Source organism: Lutra lutra, chromosome 6, assembly GCF_902655055.1.
Source record: "Lutra lutra chromosome 6, mLutLut1.2, whole genome shotgun sequence".
NCBI lineage: Eukaryota > Metazoa > Chordata > Mammalia > Carnivora > Mustelidae > Lutra > Lutra lutra.
Window position 1 is genome coordinate 96,231,994 of NC_062283.1, and position 27,903 is coordinate 96,259,896.

General features: G+C 37.4%; 1 protein-coding gene across 4 annotated transcripts in view; it reads right to left on the reverse strand.

The window, feature by feature from the left end:
• Window positions 1-257: 257 nt before the first annotated feature.
• SHPRH (SNF2 histone linker PHD RING helicase) overlaps window positions 258-27,903 on the reverse strand; it is a 91,153-nt gene continuing 63,507 nt past the window's right edge. For 2 of the 4 annotated variants that reach the window (XM_047733063.1, XM_047733064.1), the window contains exons 25-30: window positions 24,631-24,819; window positions 11,002-11,094; window positions 10,213-10,299; window positions 9,276-9,454; window positions 4,346-4,426; window positions 259-3,191 (exon numbers count right to left, since the gene is read on the reverse strand). In XM_047733063.1, coding sequence (XP_047589019.1) covers window positions 3,095-3,191; window positions 4,346-4,426; window positions 9,276-9,454; window positions 10,213-10,299; window positions 11,002-11,094; window positions 24,631-24,819 — 726 coding nt within the window. In that variant the 3' untranslated portion in view covers window positions 259-3,094. Of the gene's footprint in view, window positions 3,192-4,345; window positions 4,427-7,560; window positions 8,353-9,275; window positions 9,455-10,212; window positions 10,300-11,001; window positions 11,095-24,630; window positions 24,820-27,903 lie in introns of those variants that run through there. The other 2 variants (XM_047733065.1, XM_047733067.1) reach the window with 2 other exon arrangements.

A 27,903-nucleotide genomic window follows, 5' to 3' on the forward strand; every position in this document is an offset into this window, starting at 1 on the left:
CACATGCTCTACCCACTGAGCCAGCCAGGTGCCTCTGAAAAATATTTTTTATTTAACTATGTTAGGGGCGCCTGGGTGGCTCAGTGGGTTAAAGCCTCTGCCTTCAGCTCAGGTCATGATTCCAGGGTCCTGGGATTGAGCCCTGCATCTGGCTCTCTGCTCAAGAGGGAGTCTGCTTCTCCCCTTCCTCTCCTCAGCCTGCCTCTCTGCCTACTTGTGATCTATGTCTGTCAAATAAATAAATAAAATCTTAAAAAAATTAAAAAAAATAATTTAACTATGTTAAATTAAAAATTAGTTTAATTAATTTAACTAAATGATTAAGGTCATTTAGCATAGGTGATTTTGGCATTTCAAAAAGGCTATTCTGGAGTTTAATAAACAAAGAATTCAAGCACACTGTCTTTAATGCACTAAATCCAGTAAATGAGAGCAGAAGATTTAAAAGACACTTTGTTCCTTTGTCCACTTGAAAGGGCAGGTTAAGTTGATGGCTAATTAATCATGCTTTGCTCAATTCCATTCCTAACTAGTTTGATGAATACTGGGAGTTTGATAATTATTCATAAAATATTTGTGGTGTTTACATGCTCAATTATCATGTTGCTAGTTTTTAGTTTGTTGTTATTACTATGACCTGAAAAGAAGGAGTCCCTAAAAACCAAACACATGGATCATTCTGCTGCAATCACACACTAAGAGAAAAGCTGAAACTACAATAAAAAGTGAAGCTATCTGGGTTTGAGGCAAAGGATTATGGAATTAGCATATGTATTTTACATTGTATCTACCCCATCTCTTCAGTCCTAATAAGCTCACTTGGATTCACCTAACAGAGAATGCTTCCCCACAGCCAAACACACTGAAACTCTTGAAGGATTGGCATGATCTCATTTCTTCTCATGGGTTCATTAGTACAGCAGCCACTTCAGAACTATTTGTGAGCACAGTGATGGTTCAGAAAATACAAAATGATGGAAGTAGGAAACTTGGCTTTGTTTGCAGCCAAGAAGATGTGGGATTAGATCTGTATTTGTGTTGAACGACTAAGAATTACCACAACTGTTTTGAGGAAATAATAAATGTCTATAAAATATGGAATCCTACAGTATAAACAATTTTGACATCTTTTGTTGAGAGAACAAAACAAAAAAACAAGAAAATAGACTGTATGTCGTTTGGCTCAGAAATTAATAAATCCCCAAATTTCAATTTCCACTAAAATATTTATTTAATGATATCTTACAGAAATAAATAAGAACAGTTTTTCTCTAATACAGATAGGTATTATTTATATATATATATTTTTTTTTCCTTTTTTACAAAATCGAAGCATATCAAATTGTTTTCCCTAAAACTTTAGCTCAAAAAGGAATACTAGGAAACAAACAGAAATACTGAAATATGCTCATCATTAAATTACAACCATGGGCCTTCTGAATCTCAGCATGACTTAAGATTTAGAGAAAGACCATGAGATTGGGAGTCAGGGGACCTGGGCTCCACTGTTTCCTTGCTACGTGCCATAAGCACAGTTCTCTGTATTTCTGAACCTTGGTTCTCTACCTTTAGAACGGGAATGTTATTAATTATATCAACTTCACAGGATTGTTGGGCAAATTAAAGCTGAATGTGAATGTACAGGAAAGCTCTTCATAATATGTAAAGAGCTACAAAAATAATAGTTTTGTTTAATTTCATATAAAAGAATCAATGCATATCTTCCTTCAACTGCAGAATAAGCACCAGAAATGTGTGTGTATTTTCTTCAGTTGAATTGTGTCACCCTATAAGCCTAGAATAAGAAAATGCACCTTAACTAAGCACCAAAGCTTCTTGGACAAATGTGAAAGAAGGGATATTTCTATTACAGTTTTCTGGGCAGCTAAGTAGGAGCTAATGAGTCCTGAGGGTCATTTAAAACTCTGAAGGCTCAAACAAAACAAAACAAGAACATTTGTATTACATCAAATGGCTAGGATAAAACAAGCTACTCCTTATTTAGTGATTTAAAAGTCCATTAATTCTTCACAGAAGAAGAAACACTCAGTTGTTATTGGTTGCAATTATTTGCTTATGTAAATACGACATTCTCTTGTTCCAAAGATCAAATACTAGTCCTTGAGAGAGGTCCTAGTGAAATAAAATAACAAATATCACAAATTTAGATACCAGTGGTTAAAAGTCTAGTTTCCCAAGAACACAGAAAAGAAACCATGACATCAGCATAATAATGATTAAAAAAAAAAAAAGCAAAACCCTGCCATACTTCCATGTTATAATGATTAAGAGCTAAAATTATAAAAATTCCAATATCTACAGATACATCAATCTTAAAATGTGTAAAAACAATAAGGAAAATTAAAAGTAGAGAAAGCAGTTAAGCTAACTTTATGATAAACATGAATACACTTAAAATGCTATTTAAAGTTCACTGCTTACACTGACACTACTTAACACATCACAGAAATAAGAAAAGTGTTCAATGTTTCAGTTTTTAGTAGCAACATATAGAGAAAATAAATTCTTGTCTAATATTAACTTATTGTTAGGAATTGTATTACTGTAAAGTTACTATGCATGGAGTTATAGTCTAAAGCTACTGAAATAACTAGGAGTTAATATAATTCACCATCCACTTAAAATATTACTACCAAGATACTGGTGAATCATGTGCTAAAGATACTGGAGGCCCTTCCAAAACTGAGATTTAAGTGGGTCAAATATACCAGGTGGTATCAAACTAGACAAGTTTAATTTCTCCCTTACTCCAACTCTTTTTAAGAGTGATCTTATCAAAAGTACACATTACCTCTTAATTCTCTTGCCTCATCAGATACAGATATTCTTTGGGACAAAAATAAATGTTTTCTCAGGAGTGTAAAATTAAAAATCTTTATAGATCTTTTGGAAACAAGATACCTGGAAAGGACTCAGTAACTACTAGGACACCGTACAACTGAAAAAAGAAAGAAATTCATCCAATGAAGAATAGTATTTACTGACATCTACTGGATTTTTTACTTATAACTTTGCTCTATAAGCTATGAAAAATTTAAATACATCAAAGTCTGTGGACTGAACCAAGTGTACTTCATTCAAGTTCTTCAGTTTCTTTGGTAAAAAGGTCTGCCAGATCAGCCAAGGTTAAGACGGAGGCCTCTGGATGCTTCACCGATGAGTTTGTGTGACTGTAGGATTTTTCCAAGTGAGTAGAGTCAGAAAGAAACCAAGGAACAAATGATTACATTTGTGTTATATTTATTAAGACATAATGATATTCAGAATATTCTTGTAACATGAAAACATTCCCTCGTCAGTACTTGTGAGAGCCACATGAACCTCCAAGGACAAAGTCAGTAACAGGATCACTATTACACCTCATCAAAATTAGTGAAGACCTCTGTATAGCACTTTCAGGCTTTGTTATAAAAATGTCCTTTTCTCTCCACAATTCCTCAAACAAAGAAACAAAACCCATGCCAACTGCTACTAAGGCTCTCACTTTAGAATGTGCATTCTTACTTCCCAAAGTTACTGTATTTCAAGAGAACTTCAACAGCTCTTCTGCTATTTTATTTAAGCAGCTTAACTATAATCGCTGGATTCTGTTACGCATGGAAACAACATTGACAATAAAAAGCCTCGTGTCTGATGCAAACAGCTTTCATAGTAGACTCTCTGCTTCCCATAAACCACCAATGGAAGATTTCTGGTTTCCAATTGCTTCTTCGCTATGCACAGTGCCTCTGTAGAGACATCCCCCCAAGGCAATCATTCCTCTGTATCTGCCAACCATACCTATCTCGTAAGGATGTAGTGAAGCACTGGTTTATGTTTTCAAAATGACTTGGAAAAAAATTACGGAATACATATTAGAAAGTTTTACAGTTCTAAAGTTAAGTTTTTAAAATTAAGGCTCCTCTGGTCTTCCTGCTTCTGTTCTGCCTTTGGAATGAATATCAAAATCACCAGCTGAGTTTTAAGTCCAGATCTTCCTATGTGCACGTGACTGACATGTGTGATGTATAAAGCAAGGCTGTTAAGTTTCCTTTTATAGATACCCAAATTTTAGGGTGGGCATAAAGATAGATTTCTTTAAAAAGTAATCCAATATGGCAAAGAAATGTAGGGCTGTTTAAATATTTTTAAACAGTATAATCGCTATTAATATATGAAATCAAATATAGGATGTCTAGAGCATTAACTGGGAAATTTTAGATAGGTGAAGTGTCCTATCTTGCTTTTAAAAGTATCTGGTCATCTAAGTGAAGGAGTCCCAAACACTTGCATAACCTTATACAAACAGGAAACACCTATGGGCTTGTAGGAAATTGTTGCCTACCTCTTCTCAGCAGTTTTCAGCATTGCTTGCATTCTTTCTTCTATTGTTGCCTTAATTAAGAATCTGTGTACAATGGTAGGTCTAGAAGGTACATAATAATGCTAAGGTTAAAAACCTCTTAAAACCAACTAGAACAAACAAGACTTCCCCTATTATATGCTATATTCATCAGTCATGTGGTGCCCACTGCGACAGATGCTAATCAAGGTGCTGGGGGCGGGGTCAGCAGTGAATAAAACTAGTCTTAATGAACTAACATTCTAACGAAGGGAAATGCACAATAAACACAGAAACTGGATGGTACGGATAACGCCATGAGGAAGCTGACATGGGAGCTGCGATGAGGCTACTAAGAGCATCCCAACAGAAGCAACAAGAACTGAAGGCAAGCTCTGGGGAAGAGAACATGCTTAGAACAAGCCTAAAATGCTCAAAGGCCAGAAAGAAGCCTCGCATGGCAGAAGTGCATTGGAACGGAGGGCTAGAGAGTGGAAGTGAGATTGGAGAGCGGCAGGGAGCACATGCTGTAGGGTCTGGAGGGATATGGCAGGAATCTGGATTTTATTGTGTTTATGAGGGGAAGCCATCTGTGGGTTTTATGCTTGATTTGATTTATACTTGATTTTGCTTTAGACATCACTTTGGCTGTTGTATGGGTGATGGACTGTTAGGTAGCAGAAGTGAAGGGCAAGAAGCCAGTTAAGGAGTTCTGTAGGAGTCCAGGTAAGAGGGTGGGCTGTGCTCTGGTTGTATCAGTGGAAACAGTAAATAGCAGGAGGTCTGGAGTATCTTTTGCAGGTAGAGTTGGCAAGACTTCAGTGACGGTTTGGATGTGTGGCATGAAGAGAGAAGTATAGAAAAGCCCTAGATTTATGGTCTGAGAAACTACAGATGAGAGAGTCAGATTATAAGATGGGGAGGGCTGGGGGGTGGGAGTGCAGCGGGAATACACTTTCTTTTACCATGTTCGAGTTTACCATGAGTTTTCCATTAGCCAGGAATCCAAGGGGAGGTGCAGTCCAGAGGTGTGTGAAGCAACAGAACGGGGTATGTGAGTCTGAGGCAGGAGCTGAAGGGGCGTGTCTGGACTGGGGACAAATGTCTGAGAGTCATCCACATGTAAATGCTACTTAAAGCTCTAGGACTGGATAAGGTCATCTAGGAAGTGTGGGTGAAAACAAAATCCTCAGGGACCACGGGCAAGAAGCAGGTCATTAATAACATTATGAACCTCATTTCCGTGGTACAGTGAGGACAAAACCCAAACAGAAGGGCTGAGAGGGGAGGGTTAAGGAAGTGGAGGTGGTGGTGGAAGGTAGGGGAGTGTTTTTGAAGACAGATAATATTAAGACATATTTATGTGGTCATGTATTACAAGAGGAATGTCCTTGACAATATGAGAAGGGATGGGACCCATGACAAGTGGAGTGGCTGGCTTTTCGGGGAAAAAAAAAAGGGACACTTCTCCCACTGTAATAAAAGGGAAGGAACATACTGTGCCTTTCTGCTTATTGCTACAGATGACATATCCATACTCCTACCGACAACCACTCATGTGCTCGAGCATTATTCCGGCCCTCTTTCCTCACTCTTGCTTCACTCGTTCTCTGTTTCTAATGAATCACTCCATTATTTCTCCCATATGAAAGGAAACAACAACAACAACAAACCTCTTGATCCCATACTCTTCCTTTTCTCTGCTCTTTGCAGCAAAACTGTTCAAAATACAAGTCCTACCAGAGATAAAGAGGCAGGAGTGCACCGTGCTTAGAAGCAGGGACTGGGGAGGCAGAGCAGCTGTGTTTGAAACCCGCTACCAGTTTTGCTAGCTATGTGACCTTGGACAAATTACTTAACCCCTCTGTTAGGTGAGTGTTTATTAATAAATAAATAAAATCCTCTTCTCTCTGATACTCACATCCGGACATCGCCTCCACCACTACGATCTCTATGCTGCTAAATCTATGGGTCAATTCTCGATCTTTATCTTACTTGACTTCAGGAATCTCTTTCTTCTGGTTTTCTTCCTTACTCATTGTTTGATCTTTATCTGTTACCTTGGCAGGTTCCTTCTTCTCCCACAGCCTTCAACTTTGGTGTGCTCTGGAGTCCAGTCCCTGGTCCTCTTCTCGATCTACACCTATTCCCTAGGTAATCTCACTCAGTCCTGACACTTGAAAATACCATTTTATGCTGTTGACTTTCAAACGTATCTCTAGCACAGACTTCTGAACTTGGACTTGTATATCCAATTACAGAATAGCTATCTCCATTTGTCTAATAAATACCGGGTAAACATCTCAAATTTCTATTTAAAATACGTTTCTGTTTTCCCTCACCAAAACTGCTCTACTCTGTAGTCTTCCCCAGCTCAGCTGAAAGCTACCTCATCTTCCAGTTATCTAGGTCAAAAACCACGGTACTGACCTTGACTTGCTCATGACCCATGTCCAGTCTATCCACACATAACTACTGCTTCTACCTTTGAAATATGTCTAGAACCTGATCACTTCTCGCCATTTCCACTGCTGCTACCATGGTCCAGGTCGCCTTTAACTCTTACCAGGACTATACAACAGTGTCTTAACTGTTCTCCCTGCTTCCAGTCTCCTGGCCCTGAACATAGCACTCAGAGTGATTCTCTCAAAATTTAAGCTAGAACTTGTTGCTTCTTTGCTCAAAGTCTTGCACTGGCTCCTTATCTTATACACAGTGAAAGCAAGGTCCTCATAGCGACCTCCTAGGCCCTATAAAACCCCCTCTCCTACTGGCTCTCTAACTTCATCTCCTATTCTCTCCTCTTTGCTTATTCTGCTTTAGCAACTCTGGCTCCTTGCTATTCCTCAAATGTACCAGGTATCCTCCTGACCGAGTCTTTGCACTGTGTGTGCTATTTGCTTGAATATTATACCCCATGACATTTGCATGGCTTTCTCAACTCTTTCAAGTCCTTGTTCAGATGTTAACTTCCCACAAAAGCTTGCATGCCAGGTGGTTCAGCGGGTTAAGCTTCTGACTCTTGATTTTGGCTCAGGTCACGATCTCAGGGTTGTGAGATTAAGCCCCAAGTTGGGCTCTGTGGAGCCTGCTTAAGATTCTGCCTCTCCCTCTGCTCCTCCCCCCTTTCTTTCTCTCCCTCTCTAAAAAATATCTTTTATGCCAACCTGCTCAGCCAAATGTTTTTTTCTTTTTTCTCTTTTAAACAGAGATCAAGACCTGAACTGAGATCAAGATTCAGACATTTACTCAACTGGGCCACTCAGGTGCCTCTAGCCAAATCTTAATCCTCCTTACCCTGCTCTACTTTTTGAGCTCCTAACAGCATACATTTTACTTACGTTATTGTTTACTATCTGTTTCTCTACCAACTGTCATAACTAGAAATTAAGTTCCATGAGGGCATCTCAGAAGGTGTTCAATAAAAATTTTCTGAATGAAATATGGGGGTATTGATGTAGGTAAACTGTTCAAACTGGTGATGAAAAGATGAGACCTTATCTATTTTCCATGTATGAGGCAAGACTTTCATCAGTGGGGCAGGAAGTTATAGAAGATTTTTACGAAAGCCTCTTCAGAAAGTGGAAAAATCTATCTACAAGGGAAGCACAGATAATGCTGAATGGCCTTTTTAGACTGTGGTCTTACATCTGACCTGAATCCAGTCTACACTTTGGAAAGCACTGATAAGAAAAGAAAGCAGTGTTTAAAAATATAACAAAAAAAACCAAACCCCAAAACCAAATAAAATATAACTGCATTTTAAATGATACTCCATAGTACTTAGAACAAGTGTGTGTTTATTACAGTTATGTTACTTTGCCGTTATTTTACTACAGGTTTGTTTGATGAACATGTCTCTTCTGATGAAAACTAAAGTCCTCATTTATTCTCCTGGCAACTGCTTACAGAGCAATCCAGTTTTTTGAGTCGGTCATATAAAGATGGCATCTCTTATCACTCCTCTCCACATACTCTATACCTCAGCAATTCCAAACTCCTTATGGTCCCTAGGAAAATCATGGTGTTTATCTCCTCTGCGTTCTTGCACATGCAACTCTCTCTTTAGCTGTGTGAACACCCTTTTCCAGCCCAGCTTTGAAAGAACTTTTACTTTAAGATTCAACAAAATGAAGCCTTTCCAGACTCTCTAGGCATAACCGACCACTCCCTTCTTTTATTACCACAGTACTTCTTTGTATTCTTGTACACCCTATTGCCATATTTCTTGTACTACACAGTGACCTCCTTGGGGGAGTAGATTATGTCTTCCTCAATTTGAGTCTTCAGTATCTAGCATAATGAGTGACATATAGTTGCCACTCAATATTTATTTAATGACTACTCAATATGGGTGTTTTTTAAACATTCAAGGCATCTAACATCTAGGAGGTAATACACTAAGAGGTCTTATGAAAGATAACTGTCTATTTTGATATTTGAATAAAAGTAGTAGCTATTACACAATATACACTATTAGGTTTGGGCCCAGTATTAGGCTGAGCCTTAACTAAAACTAAATACGTCTTAGAATAGACCTAAGGGACTGTCTTTTTCTAAGTGGAAGAATTTAAAAAGGAGTCATGAATGAGATATGCCTTCTTTTAAATACAGGTTACTTTACACAATCAAAAATCAATTCTTCTCAAAGTCATGATGGATGCCTTCAACTCTGCAGCTATCTTAAATATTTTAAGGAAGTGATCAGGATAGACTGAAGGAGGAAAGACAAAAATCTGGGAGAATTCGGGGATTTGCTGTTTGGAGGAGGGAGGGTTGGAAATCTCAAAATGTCTTTTGGTCATATACTTGAAAACTTAGTAAATAAGTGATTAAAAATGAATAGGTTATAATAAACATAAATGAGTTTAAATACCAATTTGTATCTTAGACACATGAAGCAAATGTTACTGATGCTAATTTTAGTTCTTACTTTGTTTGTCCAATTCGGTGCACCCTCCCAATGGCCTGAAGCTCATGGGCGGGGTTCAGTATGGGCTCCACCAAGAGAACATGAGTTGCTTCAATGATAGTTAATCCATTAGAACCTGTGTGCAGGGGCAGCAGCAAAATATTGATTTGAGGATCATGTTTAAATGCTGAAAGGTTCTCCTAAAAAAGAGAAAGGTACATTTAAATTTTAGTTGGCTCACTTAAAAGTAAGAGCAGTATATAATAGCTCGTATTAAGAACCCTAATAGAATCCAGGTCATTGTGAAATTAACAATTAAGACAATTAAATGTCAAATTACCAATTTTAGAAAATGTAAACTTGTTGCTTGACTTCATGAGGAGAAATGTCACATAAGCTCCCCTGTTTTTTATGATACAGTGGAAGCACAAGATACATGTATGTGATATATGCAAATTAAACTATATGAGCTTAGAGGGAAAAAAGAGAATGAGAGAGTGTGTCAGTGTGAGGATGAGAAGAGACATGAATCTGCTACATTTTCACTTGGTCTTCTTCATGTTTTTGTCTCTTAGGGTGTGCACCTGTTGTTGTGCTGAGTGTAGCATAAGGAATTTGACCCTACAGAGTTTTGCCTGGCAGTGTCTTGAGGACCTAATCCCAGCATGAGGGGGGCCTGTCCATTCAACAGGTGTATCGCTGGCCATCTTTTCCTTTATTGAAGCAAATGACCTCAAGTCAGAAGATCTTAGAAAAAAAAAAAAAAGATCTTGCTATGGGTATAAATGGATAGAATATAATTACAGTTTCTCTACTTTGCTTTTGAATGTCAATTTTATAACGAACCGATAACTGAAACCCTTACACAAGACAATAAATCCAAGTAAACTTTTAATAGCAGTTTCAATTTGCAACTAAATTCACTGCCCCCAAAAAAGCAAGAAAAATCTTGACATACCTGAAATGTCTTAACACGACTGATCTGAGCAAATTCCATGTTGTTGTCAGTGAGGGCTTTTGAAATAATATCTAAGACATCTTGCCACTAAAACACATCAAATAGTAAGAAAACAAATATTTACACATAGCTTTCACATAAAAAGGAGTTGAAAAGGAACTATATCCAAATAACTTTTATACCTCAGAATTAAGAAAACATAAAAACAAACCTTCAAATGTGGTTCCATCAATATTACTTCATACTATCAAAAGGATAGTGTTTTTTTCCCTTGTTTGTTTTAAATCAAATGCTGGTTAAAGATGGGATAAAAGACATGAGTGTCTTTGTGAACTGAATTAAGATAAACATAAATAATAGAAAATAAATAATGGAGTGCTTAATGGATATAGCTGCTTACCTTTTAAAAATAAAAACTAGAATTTTTACTCAATATTTTATTCAGTGGGTTACTTCAACTTTCTTTTCCTCAAGCAACCAATTTTACTTGTGAAATGAGACTTTCGAGGTTATAGATTTAATTTTTAACATAGTAATATTAGAAAGTCCCCATGAAACATATTAATAGGACATATACCTATAGAAATTGCCTTATAAAACATCACCAAATTTCTCTGAAAATAATTCTATCTTATGGACATAGAAAAAAAAAGAACATGGAAAATCTAGCGGTAATTCTAAATCTCAACTATATTATGGTGAACATTACACACAAGTTCTCAGATATAAACTGATCAGAGACAGAAAGCCAGTCTGAGCTAAGACTCAGGATAAAAACATTGACCGTACCGTTGAGAAGACGAGTGCTTTAGCGCCCGGGTCTCTAAGCTGGATTCTCATCAGAGTTCTGACCACAGCTTCCACTTTTGTAGAATGGCTACCCTTTGAACACAAACAAGGAAACATGTCACTACCAAATAAAATCTAGTTTATAATAGAAAAGGAAACCAATGTAAAACACTTGAATTACCAAAACTACATGTGTATCAAAACAATCAGGTACATATGTTTACTTTTCTTTATTTTGTATTTGCTGGAAATTTTCTTTAGCCTCAAACTGTAGATGCTATAAAACTTACACCCCCAGAAAACTAAATACGAAACGCATTAGAAAGTCATATAGTGACATGACTCGGAAGAGAAGATTTTTAGGTTAAAGTGGTTAGGATTTGTAGTTACAAGATTTTCTTATTTTAGATAAGCAGAATTTATATTAGAAACACTTTTCACTTCAGATACCAGGGTATTAAGAATACAATGAATCAAAACTCCAGTTTAAGTAAAATGTGAAGGATCCAACCTGGGAAGGATCCTTTATTACAAAGGATAGAGACAGAGGTAGAAATGACACCCTCTTGGAAAGCAGCAGATTTCTACAAAGCTAGATAAACACTATTGAGTGGTTCTTTTGCATCTTCTATAACCATTTCCATCATTAAAGTATGAAAAGAAAGAAAGTGAAGAAATAACAAAATGAGGAAATGAGCAAATGTTTTTGCAGCCTTCATGGAGAAAGTTTTCCTCCTGGAATGCTCTGGGAGATGGCAATGGCATGAAGATATTAAGGACATGGGTTGAGACAAATCTAAATTCAAAATTGACCAACCAGTTCCACATTTTGCTGGTTATGCAGACTACCCTTTCCAAGGCTTAGTTCCCTCATCTGTCAAAGAGGGATGATAATTCTATTTCCAAAGATTGTTGTGATGGCTAAATGAGAGAAATACATGTATAGCATTTAAATCAACACTTGGCAGAACAGATACTCAGTAACTTCTTATCTTTCTAAGACATTAAGTATGAGCACAGATAATGACACAGATAATCTCACGAGAGCAGATCTAACCAAAAAGAAGTAAAAATATTCCCACAGCAGCATTACTCTTCTCCTCAATCCAAATCCTTGCACCACTTTTACAGAGACACTCACAGGTAAAATACATCAATGAAACAAGAAAGAAAGGCATATCAATTTGAAGTTAGCAAGACAGAAATACGGAACAAGTTTTAAAACCCTAAAACTAAAATCTTGAGTCTATATAATTATTTTTCTGGTATGCAGATTGTCAGTCACACTTGAAAGGTTAAAAAAATATAAAGGATCTGTTTTAGTCTAAAAAGTGTCTTAAATAGAGCAAAATTGTCTCCAATGAGAGAAAGCAGGAAATCAGCATGAAGTATTGTTTAATGAGTTTAGAGAGAAACATTCATATCCCTTGCAAGGTCTCATTTTCAAAAATATTTTCAAATGAAATACCATAACTATAAAACCTTCCATCTATTAAGCTGCCTCTTACGAAAAGTTCAAAAGAAAACATAACAATAACCTTTTATAAGCAAGATTCCAAACTAGAGTGCTAACTCTGTGAAGGAAAAGACCAGAACATCAGCTTTTATCAAAGTTTGGACAGTTCAGTGGTAACTTTCAATGATTCCTTGCAAATGTCACAGCTTGGAACCATTTGGTCCTAGTCCCGTTACTTCCACTATGAAAGAAGAATAATAAGGGTAGAAATCCAAACTCCACTTGGCAGAAAGCTACGTGGGGAGTGAGACTACCTTAATAACCTTTTCTTCCACTTGGAGAGAAGTGGCTACTGACAGTAAGAACAACGGATGGCCTTCTTAGTGGGTGGCCCATGTATACTGGCAGGTCTTGGTTTGATCATGCAGGCCACGCATAACTTTAAAAAACAAATTCAATAAATGCACAATCCTTATGTTAGGCCAATCTGTTAAGGTAGTTTCTGTCAAGACAAAAGATTTCCTATGTTAAACTACCTGAAGACATTTAAATTATCATAAATTGTCATTAAAAATGTTGCCTCCCAGTTGGAAGATATGTTTTTTTTTTTTTTAAAGACTTACTTATTTATTAGAGATAGAGAGCACATGTGTGCGTATGTGTTGGGGAAGGGACAGAGGGAGAGGGGGAAAGAGAGTCTTAAGCAGACTGCGTTGAACGCAGAGCCCTATACAGGCCTCGATCCCAGGGCCCAGAGATCATGACCTAAGCCAAAACCAAGAGTCGGATACACAACGGATTATGCCACCTAGGCACCCCTGTTGAGTTTATTTTAATAACAATTCCCAATTTGTTGCTAAATCGAAAGAAAATGCTATGCACAATGAAGGATTACTGACCTAAGAAGTTAACACAGAAAGCAGTAAGCTATAGGAAAAAAACTGAATAGAAATTAGGTAAGGATCAAGTTTCTGTCTTATTTACTGTATCTATCACAAGCACATTTTGGATGACTTTTAAAAAATTACATAAAAGCAAAATAAGCTTATTGGACAACTAAGCTAACAGAAATACACAGAATTAAAGAAGTTAAATCCTTTTTTAAAGCCCTACCCTCTCAAAACACCATTAAGATTTGGCATTTATCCTGTTAGATTCCTTAGGCATTTTTGAAGCTTATATAAAAGTACATATATATTCCACAAGCATTTGTAAAAACATATTTTATAAAGTGGCCTTTTAACTTGTATCTTAGCAATCTATTCATGTAGGACCTTTATTTTACTTGACCTCAACAGCTGCACATTTAGGGTATAACAATTTATTAAATATTTGGTTATTAATATCATTTAGATTCTTGCATTCATTTTGCTATTATAAACAATACTTCAGTGCTACTTGTTCTTATAGCTTTGGATGCATGTGAAAATATTTTCGTTGGATAGGCACATCAAAGTGGAATTGTTGGTTAAAGACTCAAAAAACTTACTAGATACTTGGATTTTGGTGGATCAAATTGCCATCTAAAAATGCTGGAACTGGGGCACCGGGGTGGCATCTGCCTTCAGCTCAGGTCATGATCCTGGAGTCCTGGGATCCAACCCCATGTTGGTTCCCTGCTCCGCTGGGAGTCTGCTTCTCTCTTTCACTCTGTGCCTTCCCCCTGCTCCTTCTCTCTCTCTCACTCACTTTCTCTAATAAATAAATAAAATATTTAAAAACATAAAAAAAATGCTGGAACTTTAACAACCAGTGGTTAAAAATGTCTGTTTCTTTGCACACTTGCTAAAATTCAATTTTTTGCCAGTCTGATAGGTGAAATGAGGAGCCAAATTTTCATTTAGTCTACATTTAAGTCAATGTTTTATTATAACATCTTAATGAGTACTATACACATTCTACTTCTCTTTTTAATGTTTCTATCTAAAATGCATAAATGAAATTTGGCTCAAATCTGTCAGTTTCTTTTTATTTTTTAAAAGATTTTATTTATTTATTTGACAGACAGAGATCACAAGTAGGCAGAGAGGCAGGCAGAGAGAGGGAGGAAGCAGGCTCCCTGCCGAGCAGAGAGCCCGATGTGGGGCTCGATCCCAGGACCCTGAGATCATGACCTGAGCCAAAGGCAGAGGCTCAACCCACTGAGCCACCCAAGCACCCCATCTGTCAGTTTCTGAGAAGACTATTCAGTGTGGCCACTGCTACAGAAACTAGTACTCTGTTAAAAAAGGTTACAACACAGAGAAGGGATGGGTTATATACAGGCAGGGCTGGAGGAGATCACAGAAGGGGCACAAAAGAGATTAGGATGAGGAATTGTGCACACGAATCTATCCCTATGCAAGGTGTTAACAACGTACCAAAGTATGAATATTCTCAAGACAGATAAACTGGTAGCCTCAGTCCAGCTTAGCTTATATTTTTTAGCTGTATGAGTAAACATACAAATGCAAAATTAAGCTGGGATGATATGTATTTGTGAGGATACATGGGAATAGAAATCCCACAAGACTGCCAGACTACTTCTTAACACATTACGTTGATAAAGTTGTATTTAATTATAAGCACAATTGGTCCTCTTCTGAAATTCCTTTAAAAAAAAAAAACCAAAAAAAAAAAAAAAAAAAACCAAAAAAAACACAAACAAACACCACACCAAGATTTTATTTATTTATTTGAGAGAGAGATTGAGAGAGCACAAGAGGAAGCAGCAGACTCCTGCCGCTGAGCAGGGAGCCCAGTGTGGGACGATTCTGGGACTCTGGGATTATGACCTGAGCCAAAGGCAGTCACTTAACCAACTGAGCCACCCGGGTGCCCTGAAATTCTTGTCCCTTTCTTTATTTCCATCCTTTCTTGAAAGTCTCTTTGGTTTTTCCAGATACATATCCACCAACCCTGACTTTGTGATCAATGCTTGGCTTTTCTTCATGTTTCTGAAACATCAATGATGAAGACCCTGCTGTGGAGTAAAAACACATCATCTGTCCTCTGCCTTCTCCAGACCATATCTTCATGGTTGTTCTCCCTAAGGCACTACATCTAAGGTCAGCTGGAGAACCAGGATGGGAGATGTATGAAGTGTCATCAGTCAGATCAAGTCAGTACCTCTCCTGGTGTTCCACTCATGAGGTAAGCAGTCAAGAGTACTTTAACAGTTAAAGAAAAAAAAAAAAAAGGATGGAATTTTCTTTCTTTATAGCAAAAGAATCATACAAAATATTCTTTAGGAAAATCTTTGTTCTCTTGCTTATAATTTAATCAACAAAACCGAACAAGGTCTCCAAGCTACATATACAGGCAGTCTTTCTACTTTCTGGAAAATAAACCACAAAGTTAAAAGCTCTAGACTTTTGGGTAGAAGTCGAGGCAATGAAAAAAACAGCAGATACCCATTAGTACCAAAGGCCAACAAAGAATATTTCTTACGAAGTGTGGCCTAGAGGTTGTCTAGTTGCATACCTAAAGATCAGAAATGTCATGCAGCCTCTTACTACTCCAAATAAGTGCAGCTAGTTTTTCATCACACAGTTAAACTTGATTGAGCAGCTCTACAGTCTTAGGTTCATGTTATAAAATTCTAAGAACCTAAAGTTTGAGTTAAAATTTGTTAAATTTGTTAAAAGGATGTAAAACTCACTTCTGTTTGTCATATATTTAGTAGACAGAAAGAATTCTAATAATAAAGCTATCAAGTAGTATTTAGACTTTGACCAATACTCCCCCCCAACCCCCCAGAATGGGACTACATATCTCATCAGGTCATTTGTAGAGTGACTGCTTTTCCTTCCCTAAAGTCTTCTTATTGGGGAAAGAGGAGGGAATAGGTAAAACCTTTGAGTATGGTGTAGAAGATATGCAGTGGTTGGCTTCATTCTATTACCTTCATGCCTACTTCCTATGGCTGAGAATCCCTGTTTAGGGAAGGCAGGAAAGGAAAGAGAAGATATGAGATCTCCCTACTATAGCAGCAAAGTGCTATTTGCACTTGATTTATAGAAATAAAACCAGTGCTCTATGACAGGAAAGTTACTGTTGCTTTGTATTATAGCCCTTTGTCACCAGTCTGCCCTTCTTCCCTTGAGTCCCTCTATTTTCTCTATTTACTTAATCTGTCCACATTCCTCTCTTACTTTTTCGCTGTAGTATCTACGGAATCTCATGGTTATGGCTTTGCTCCACTGGCAGAATTAGGGGCTAAAGTGGCTGCCGGGTCTTGAAGGACATTAGAAGAAAGTCGAACGGTGCAGATGATGAATGCAGTCTTATTTTTCACCAAACGTTAGAGAATATTATTTAGCAACTACTTTATGTCAATATACATATATTTAGAGACCTTACACATATATATTCCATATATGTTAAATACATACACACTAGTATGTGAAACATATCAAATCATGGCTTACATTAGAGGAGGCTGTCAGTCACTTACCACTCAAAAGTGAAAGCAAAATGAAGTCATTTTCTGGAATTTGCCATTCACACACTCATCATGATAAAATTTCTTGAAGTAGTACAGCACAGTGAAAAAAATACTACAATGAGCATTACAGGGATCTTAGTGCCAGGTAGAGTTGACACAGACATTAAGAAAGCTTTCTAGAAAAAAGTCAGAAGTTCCATTAGATGGGAGTGCTTGGAAGGTTTTTCTTCAAAAACAAAGTTTAAATCCACAAGATAGAATTATATTCCTTTCTACATGACTTCAATCACTCTGCTTGATTCTACAGTGTATAATATTGTTCATTATTTTACTGAGTAGATATGGAAGACATACTGATAATTAAGTAATAAAATGTGAAAGCTATTAAACATCATAATATAAAAATGATTCCATATGATACTATAACAAAAATTAGGATGTGGAAGAGACGAAAAACTGAAAGAGGAATAGATGCACTAATTTCCTCATATTCTGAAGTGAGGTAACAGCAGATCCTGTGTGTCTACAGCTAGTGTTTTAAGAAACAAAACCTGTGTGTATTATTGAAAGTGATCTTTAGAACTAAAACCAGAAACTGATCATAGTGGCAAGGCAAATAAGGTAGAATGAAGGACAACTACTGCATTCCATTTTATTCTGAATTTATTTTTCTTTTGTGTAAATTATTACCACTAAAAAAATAAATACACTTTTTGTCTTCCCTTATTTCTTACAGATGGATAAGAGATCCAAGCGGATGGGAGGGAGGCCTATAACTTAAAGTTGTCACCTCACAGGCACACCAGCCCTCTGAATCTGTCAGGGCTTAAGAGCTGGGCGCTGCTGTTCCTGCAGGGCCTCCTCTTGCTCTAGGGTCAAGTGGATGCCTAACCTGTGGCACCTGCCACAGCTAAGGAGTTTCGGCTTTGTGAGAGGTAAGGCAATCCCATCTGAAACACAGCACAGGTTTTATTTTAATCTTCCAGTTATTACATGGATTGATTTTTGCAGTCATTAAAACATACTACGAAGGAGTTGAGATTAGAGATTTTTGGAAGATTTCACCTGACTGAAAAACATCACTTTAAAGAAGACAAATTTACACAACTCATCTCCCCTCTCCCCTCAAAAAGGGAACTATGTCCTCTAACCAGTAACATGACCAACTGAATTTTAACATGGTGACAGATAACAGATTTTTTTCTCTAGGTTTTCATTGTGGGCTTAAAACTTGCAAATAACTTGAATGTTCAGTATAAAGTAATTTCTGTTTTGGTGTTACCTGACTTTTGTTACTTTTATTCTGGACACTTCTTTTTGAAAGACAGCTTACTCTTTGAATGAACCATATCCACTATCCATAGTGGTTTCTGCAGAGTAAGATCAGTTAACATTGTTTTATTTCTGTCTGCACCTGTTCACCATGCTACAAACCCATGTCAATAGTGACAGATACATATTTGGTGCAGTTATAGAGCTTGCATGACTGGTTTCATGAAGTAGGATCACTTCTCAAGCATATGCCTGGGGCAATGGCTGGATTCTTCAAGCATTCACATGCTACTTGAATGAAGTCCAATGGAAATACCACCCATGCAGTGGGAAATCTTACAAGTGCACTAGGCCATGAAAATATCATTCTGTCCCTTTAAACACTTTGCATAATGATTTTAAAGAGACAGGTTAACAACTAGAAAAAAATCAAAAATTTTATTTGTACCCAAAGGCTTTTAGAGATATTATATGTAAAGAGTAATCAATTGCTTATCTGTTCATCCGTCCATCCATCCTCCCATCCATCCAACCATTTATACTTTCTGAGGACCTGTTATTTACCAGGCATTTTTCTAGATGCTGGGGATATAGTAGTGAATAAACCGAAGTCCCCACTTCACGAACAATGTCCTTTCCACATTTTAATGGAATTTATACCCAGCAAAGTATAAGTTTTTCAGAATGGTAACTTCATAAAGATAATTTACATCTTAAAGTCTCTATTGTGTGTTTGATTTTTTGTAAGCTATTGCTAACTTAAATCCAGACTCCCTAACAGTTCAGAATTACAACCGCTAACTTGGCCAATGAATAGAAATTGTTTTATTGTGATTATAATTATACTTACTCATGACATTTTTCTAACAAAAACAATTACATTCTAAAATTACCAGTTAATGTTCATATACAAGTATCTTATATAAAAATATATAAGATACTTATATATTTTATATATAAAAATATTTAGATATACTTAAGTATATTCAAATAAATAAAGCTTATGGATTATATTCACCCAATTATTTTAGGCCCAGTCACAATTTTGGAATCAGTTCTTTTCCATCCAGATGTTTCACTATATTTAGAAAGTACAAGATAGACTTCACAAGTCATCCTTGAATAACTGAACAAAAATTCAAGAAAAACAACAGAATTCTACATTTACAACTTGACACATGATACTGCTAAAATTCTTCGGGAGTGTGAGTGCAGAAATATAGTTTTGTTTTTTTCCCCCTCTACAAAGAGGCTGTGTAAGACAGCTCTATCATCAATAACTTACTTATTAAAAATGCAGATACCTGGACAAGATCTCAGATCTAATTAGTTAAAATTTAAATGGGAATGGGGCCTGATAAAAATCTTTATTTTAGGAAGCAGGCCAGTTATTTGACACTCCGAAGTTTGAGAAGATGAAGCAGTTGTGCCTGTGTGTAGGATGGGTGGGAAGGCTGCTGTTTTGCTGTGGCTATACCCACGTAGAATATTTGCTCCTGGATAGAAACTTCTTATGACATAAGAACTGTGTCCATCATACAGTCAGGGTTTCCGCTGACAAAAATGAAACCTATCCAAACTTAGAACACAGGAACATGCCACGTGGGGTGTATGTTCTGCCAGGAAGCCTACTTCACCATCCCAAATGCCTGGCAGTTGTCAGAACTTGCAAGGGGAATTTTGTTTACTTTGCGAAATGCCCAGTAGGTTCCAAGGGTCATTTAGGAATACTGTCACACAGACGTTAGAGTAAATACAATCTTTAACTTACATGTGTCTGCTTAAGGAAACACTGTGATCGCAATACTCAGTTTATGTCTATTGTCCATCAACAGGATTCCTTATATTGTGAAATACCAGCAGAAAAAAAAGTCTTATATTGTTTAATACTATCTTTATGTTTTCCAATTATCTTTTTTCCAAGACCAGCTATATGATTATGTATGATATACTGTCTGCTCTGAGAGTCTTGACATTACTACTTAGAGTGAAATAAACATTTCGGATGATACAAAAAATTCAACGAAGTAAAAAAATTACTTCTTGGCATTGTAATAAAGGCCAGAGATTTGATAATCAACATAAAAGAAAAATCCCTAAGGCTAGCACTAGTTTGAACTAATATTTATAAAATTTTAAAACAGTGCCTTACTTATTTATATAGAATTATCTTTATATATGATTACTCCTTCAACTTCACAACAGATGATATGACTGTTCAGCAGGGTAGTTATAGAAGCAGAGAGTGTCTGAGAGAACAATAGGCAGATGCTTCAAAGAGCAGGTGGCAGACAGTAGGGCAGAAATGTGACAGAAGTTAGAAAAGGGGACAGGCAGCAGAAGGCAGAAGTGGCAGGCACAAATGGTGACAGTAAAGGCAGCGAGAGAAGCAGAAGTAACTGGCAAGAAGTAATGTGAGAATGTGGAAGACAGATAAAACTTACAAGCATAATAGGTATAATAATCAGTCATGTTTAATAAAAAGGAAATACAAGTGTACATGCACCTATGAGGAAAGAAAAATTAACTTCAGTAAATTCTGTAATCGTAACTTTTTATAAGATGCTTCGATTAATTTATGTGTTTATTAGTACACAGGAAAGACAGGAAGAAGAGAATAACAAACAGTATTTGTACACTGATATTCCTGTCCCAAAAGGACAGTGAATGTAACTGTCCTGACCTCTCTCCTGTGTGTCTAGGAAAGGTGCCATAAAATGAACAGGTGTTTGGGTTTGATGGGCTCCGTGACTCAGTCTCACAGAGGCTGTGCTGTTTACTGGTAGCTAGAGCAATCACTTCCCAAACCTCGCGGCATGAAGCCTGACGCAGCAGTCCTCACACTCGTTCCTTACAGTGTGATGAATGCTTTTACCTAAGGGTCAGCAGCCCTTCTTAACCACGAGTGCCATCTGTGGCCCTTGGGATGCCTGAGGCCAAAGGAAGAGACAAGAGAAAGAAGGGCTAAGAAAAACTATTTTTAAGGGAAGGAGAGGAAAAGTGCAGGATTGGGAAGAAAGGGAGAGGGAAGCCGGGAGGAAAGCAGTTCTTTGGGCGGGGAGGAGGATCAAGCCTGACTATCACATGCCTCATCAGGGCTGATCAGGAGAGTGCACCATAGACCACCTTCCTCTTCACTCAGCAACTCTTTGGCATTTGATTTAAAAATACACATTTATCCAGGGGATTCCCAGAGAGGGAGCAGAACTACACAACCCCTTGAAATCATGATCTTCTCATCACTTAACCTTGCCAGTTGTGTTATTCCCAGACTGCTCTACAGTTCCCTCCCATTCTCCACCCTCCCACTCTTCTCATTCCACTCCCAACTCCGGTAGTTCCCCATTACTAGTGCTTTATGGTCAATAAACTCTTTCCCACTTTTAACCTTTTGTAGAAATACTGTGCTCTACTTCCTTGCTATAATTAGAACCCGGCTGTCCTTTGAGCACAGTGCTTTCTTGAACTATGACTACTGGTGTCCTCTGGTCCCTGATGCAGGTTTCAGATCATTATTTCTCATTTTTGTAAAAATTTCCATTCTTTTGGGCCTCATGAAACCCAGTTATCCCGAAAGCTACTCTTTGCTCTCATTTACTGAACACTACCTTTCATTCATGGAGGAATTTTGGTGCCTATCTCTGTATCTCAACTCTAGATAGGACACTGTCTGTCCCCTTGGACAACCCCTCCAACGTTCAAGTCTTACCATTTCATCTTCTGTCACCTTGTCTCCTCCACCTTACTTGGGTCACCTGCTTCTGCAGTTGGATCTGGAGTACCGAATAGCTGTTCTTTCTGAAATGACTAGGAGAGCCCATCCTCTAACAAGGACATTTACCGTTATAGCTTATCTGCTCAGTAGTAGCCCAACCTCTCCCTGGTATGTGAATGAGATTTCTACTTTCTCTCTACATGTCAACACTCTTGTCTTTTGAAGAAATTTATTACACTGCAGATTATTCCTTCTCTTTCCTTTATCTTCAAACTATCCTTCTTCGCCAGAGATTAAACATACTCAAGAATCTTTACCATAAAAAAAACCCTAAAACAAACACCCCCCCCCCCCCAAAACCAAAAGCCAAAAAATCCCCATAAGCCCTCCTTGTGCACTTTGTATCTCTTACTGGCTATAATTCTCTTTTCTACTTCACAGCTAAATTTATAAAATGGTTGGGCATTTTCTCTACTTATTCACTTCTTGTTCCCTCTTCCTTCCCTTTCAATTTAATCTGCCTTTTGCCTCTAAATTTCCATTGAAAGGCTCTTTTGAAGTTCATCAATGACCTCCATCAGCCAGACTGGTCCACAGGGTCACTGAGCCACCTCAGCATCACTGGATATATCTAGTAACTGCCTCCTTATGGAAGTAGTTCTTTGGCTTCTACTTGATTGCTGATGCCTCCAGTTGCTCCTTCCTGGTCTCCTTTTCAGCTTTTCCCCCTTTAATCAACTTTTAAAGAGCTATGGAGTCCTAGGGGACATGGTCTGAAGCTAACTTCTGTGTTTCACCCTAAGTAATCTCATTTACTCTCATGGCTTTCACACATCATTATGCCAGTGACTGTGAATTTTCTATCTCTTGCTCCACAGAGCAACACTTTGCTACATGGATGTCCTAGGTATTTCAAACCCAGTATGTTTAAATGTACTCCTCTTCCAAATACCTCCTATCAGTAACTGTACTATTATCCATCTGATTTTTCACTTCAGAAACCAGGGGGTCTCTTACAAAATTGCAATCAATCCCTCCAGCATTCTATCTTACTAATTAACCTTCGAATACCTCATGACTATAACTGGTTCTTTCTACCTCCACTACCACTGACCTAATCAAAACCGCCATCACTACTGCTGTGGCCTTCTGATCTGTCCTCTCCAAAGTTTTTCTGTTTGTTTTCCTAGTCCTGCTAATCGAATTTCTACACTGCACAAAAGGGATCTTTTAAAGATTCAAATCTGATCATGATACTTCTCTACATATTACACGTAATGCCTTTCAGTTTACAGGAAAAGAAAATTCTCAAATCTTCAGATGGCCCTTCAGCATCTGGTCCCTCTTTGGATTCCAGATTCATTTCATTTACTTGTCCTTTGTGCCTTCTACACTGCAGCCACTGAGTTCCATTAAGATCTTCCTTGTCTCAGACATTTCTATGTACTGTTTTTTGTTTCTGTCTGGCAGCCTCCTCCCACAAGGTCACGTCTCTCTTCCCTCGGCCTGCTGAATTCATTCATCCTTTAGGCACCTACTTAACTGTCATTCCCTCAGAGAAACCAAGTTTGATTTTCTTGTGGAGGGCTTATCACAATTGTAAGACATTAATTATTTTTGCGTAATATCTGTTCCTGACTGCCCCAACTCAAATTCTGTTCTTCCATTGCCAAACTGTAAAATCAACGAGGACAGCAATCATGTCTGTTTTATTAAGGAGTGTTTGTTGTATCTGTGAGGCCCAGCATACTGCCTGCCACACACTATGTGTCCAATAAACAGGTATGGAATGAATGAATGTTCGTTCCAACTTTGGGATTTTGTTTATCTCAACACACTAGAGAGCAATGTTATTGGTATTTCCAGGTTTTACTCAAATAATAGTAGGGATAAACAGTACTTAAACAAACTTTAAATCAGTCACACTTTTGTCAGGAGGGGGAGCCCTAACTCCTGATAGTTTCAACTTGTTAATTTTCTTCAAAAAATACAATCCTTAAAAATAAGAATTTTTAACTCTCAATTACTCCTTCAGGCCTATATTCCTTACTACAATCATATAGTGATTTGTCCTTTGTCTAAGTCTGATTAGGATGAAAAAAAGAAGCGCATTTAAGGGAGGAAAGAACAAAAAATTCTAGTAAAGGTTTTTCATTAGATAAATGCTCCTTAGAGAGAAAGTCCAATTATCCTGTTTGGATTTCAAATTCTAGTCATTTTCTTGGAATTCAGAATGAAGCACGGGAAAAATTTAGGAAAATGAAGCCAAGTTTTGGCTCTGAAATACCAATCTGTGTCATCTGAAAGTATACTACCTCCTTCTGTGACAGTCTCCATTAACTTCAGAAGCATTCTTTTTCCCTCCAATTAGGTTGGGCCTATCCCTTCTCCCTGCTATCTAGGGCGAATGAGAGAATGAGGAAGAAACTTTCTCTAAGTAAATCGCTAATTTAACCAGAGCTCTATTTGTAGTAGACAGAAATACCAACAAAGATGATGGAAAACTGAAATTCTAAGATGTTACTTTTCTGCCACAGTGGACCTGACGATGGCCAGCCATGTTTGAAAAAGCCTTCTTGCCTTCCTCCCACATAGAAAGCGTAGATGGTAAAGCTGAGGCTTTCAGGCAGTGGTCGTACAGACAGAGTGGTTTCTACATATTCATTATGCCGGCCTTGTTCTGATTTTGATGGTCTCACTATTGGATACTGACTGCTACTACATTGCTCTATGCTTCCACATGTTCTTAACCTACTTTACCTTCACAGGGATATCTTCTTCCTGGTTGGCTTTCTCAGAGGTGAAGACATAAGAGATTTCTTTGTGAGATGTGGTCTGGCGGCAGATGGCACACTTAATGGAGCTTCTATGAGACCCCACGCTGTACTGCTCAATAATAATTGAAATGCACTCATTACAGAAACAGTGTCCACAGGTCAGTACTGCCCACTGAAAAAGAAAACACACAGAACATACCTCACTGAAGCGCTATTGAAGATGCCTTCTAGGGGCACCTGGGTGGCTCAGTGGGTTAAGCCTCTGCCTTCTGCTCAGGTCATGATCTCAGGGTCCTGGGATCGAGTCCCGCATCGGACTCTCTGCTCAGCGGGGAGCCTGCTTCCCCCCACCCTCTCTCTGCCTGCCTTTTTGCCTACTGTGATCTCTCTCTCTCTGTCAAATAAATAAATAAATAAATAAATCTTAAAAAAAAAAAAAAAGCCTTCTAATCTATAAATATATTAAAAGGAGGATAAGGGAGCATAATTTCACTTCCTGAATATTTTATGATGTTAACACTCTGTAAGTCATAAAAGCTAAGTTGTACTTCAAAATTAACTGTTTTTTAGTTCAACCAGAATACACTTTCAGTCTTTAGTTCTACTCACTCTGTGAGCTTAACAGTTAGTCACCATTATTTTGTAAGAAGTTGGTGTTCTCATTTCAGTATTTAGGAAAAATGTAAACTACTCCTTTAGCACTGCAACAGCAGATACAGTAGAGGGACTGAGAACAACATTAATTTGGAGATATCATCCTCAATATATTCTATATAACTCATTAAATGGATTTATATCTTTACATGTTACAGTATTTATTATATAGAAAATGAGATGGGCTAGTATCTCAGGTTTATTTAAAAGCGGTTCTAGATTTATTTAAAAAAAAAAACCAAATACATAAAAACACATTTTTGAAAACCCCTTTGTCCTACTTCAAGAAAAGTACAATAGCTCTGACTCTTGGAGGGTACCACGGAGACTCCCTGATATTGGCAATGAGGGGTGCAGAAGAGCACCAGTTTTAGGTGAGGGGTCAGTTCTAAAAGCTATGGCAACTTATGCAAATTATTTAACTTTTTCACCTGGTAAACAACAACAACAAAAATTGAGTGGTATTACGAATGACTAGGTTCTAAGCACTAAGCTGTGTTTTTCTAGCATTCAGAAATGTATGCATACGCACAGAAAGAAGCATGGCTGGGCCCATCTGGGGTGCTTTTGCAGGACAGACTAAGAAGTCCCTTAGAAAAGAACTCACACTAAGGAAGGAGAAAAATGAGATATATAAACTTGGTTTGAAAATAATTTCTGAGAAGTGGGAGGGGCTTTTGGGGTTTTACTAGCTGAAGCTGTTCATGCTTTGTCTAGCTGTGCATCTGCTCTCTCGTGTCTATTATCGGGAGCTGAGGCTGCATTAAAATTAAAGAGCTGTTTCACTAGCAATTTTCTTTTTTTAAATATTTATCTATTTTAGAAAAGGGGGAGCGGCAGGAAGAGAGGGAGAGAGTCCCAAGCAGACTCCGGGCTAAGCTGGATCCCATGACCCTGAGATCCTAACCTGAGCTGAAACCAAGAGTCTGTTGCTTAACCGACACAGCCACCCACGTGAGCCACCCACGTGCCCCTCACTAGGATTTTTGTAAACACAGCAGTATTCTGTACCCTGTGTACCTTCAGTGCCAGTAGGGATGAGGGGCACTTCCTCTACTTGAGAGAACTTTTGTGGCTCATGAGAGCTCAGAGTGGACAAGCTGAAAGTCCATCTGCACCTGCAATTCAGGAGAAATCACACACTTGGCTCCAGAGCCTTGGGAGTGAGTGGAGGTTGACTGAAGCAGCCCAAACAGAAGACCAGACAAATGGCAATGCCTCCAGGGGTATTAGCCAGTTTATGAGTTATCTCTGATTGATCCTCTACGTTAGGAGGGGAAGAGGAGAACTGGGAAGATAAAAACGATCTAGAGTTCCTACAGATTGTGGTGAGGAACAGAATTCAAAAAGAAAAGTATTGTTACTTTTATTGTATTCCAGTATGTTCTCCTAAGTGAAGGAAATATGGGTTATACTAAAATTAAATGAAATTATGTATATGAAAGAGCTTTAAAAACTGGAAATGTTTAAGACATAAATTAAAATTTCTGATTCACCCAGTTGTGTGAATCTCATTGAAACTAAAAGTAAAAAAGGTACTATTTACCTTTTGACCCTTTCCATTTTTATCATGACTTTTATCATATTTTTACTAGTGATTTTTCTCAGAAATCAGCAGCATCTGTACATTACTATTCTACTTGGTCTCCAAAGTAATACTGGTGCATTTAAGATTTATTATCAATAAAATATCCTTTCTAATCCCATTTTCTTCATAAATTGTGGAGACCAAAAGGTACTTTTTGTCTGATTATTGCTGGTCAGAATGTGGAGCTCATATATTTAACTTTTTACTCTTGGTTCCATAGAAAAAAGCAGCCAAGAACACTTTTACTCACTTCAAATTTTGAGGAGCAATTAATACTCTGATATCATATATGATTTATCATACAAAGTAGAAATTTGTAGTTTCAAAAATCACAGTTGGTAGGATAAAGAATCTCTTTGAGGAGAAATAATATGGTGCCATTAAGTTTATAGAAATTTGTACACCAATCTTAGAAAGATTTATTCTATTACAATGGCCTTGTAAAAAAATCACATCTAAATTTCACTAGGATAGATATTATTTACACTTTAAAGTCTAATTTTTAAATATTAATAATCCCAAATAAGAGCTATGTTACTATACCTTTGTAATAACTTAAGTAAATATATGATCTATTATATTTCTGTACAATTACCAAATAAACATATTAAACTGACAAAGTCAAATTACTTAGACTTGATCTTGTGACTGGAAAAAATATGCAAAACTATGCATCTTCAGTGAAAAATGTGGGGTTATTCTAGAAATACCTTTTCACCTATCACTTAAGGAGGAACACGGTTTAAACATGTGGCACTAAGCTTCTCACCTAACCTTTGGTCCTATTTTTAAGGTGGAGGTCATTTTTGCCTTGGATATAAAATTGTCATGAGAGAAAAAGAGAGCTTGAAAAAGAGAGCTTTTATATGTACATAAAATAGCTCTCTTTTTCTCTCATGACAATTTTATATCCAAAGCAAAAATGACCTCCACCTTAAAAATAGGACCAAAGGTTAGGTGAGAAGCTTAGTATATATATGTATATAAAATAGCTCTCTTAGGAGTAATAGTGTA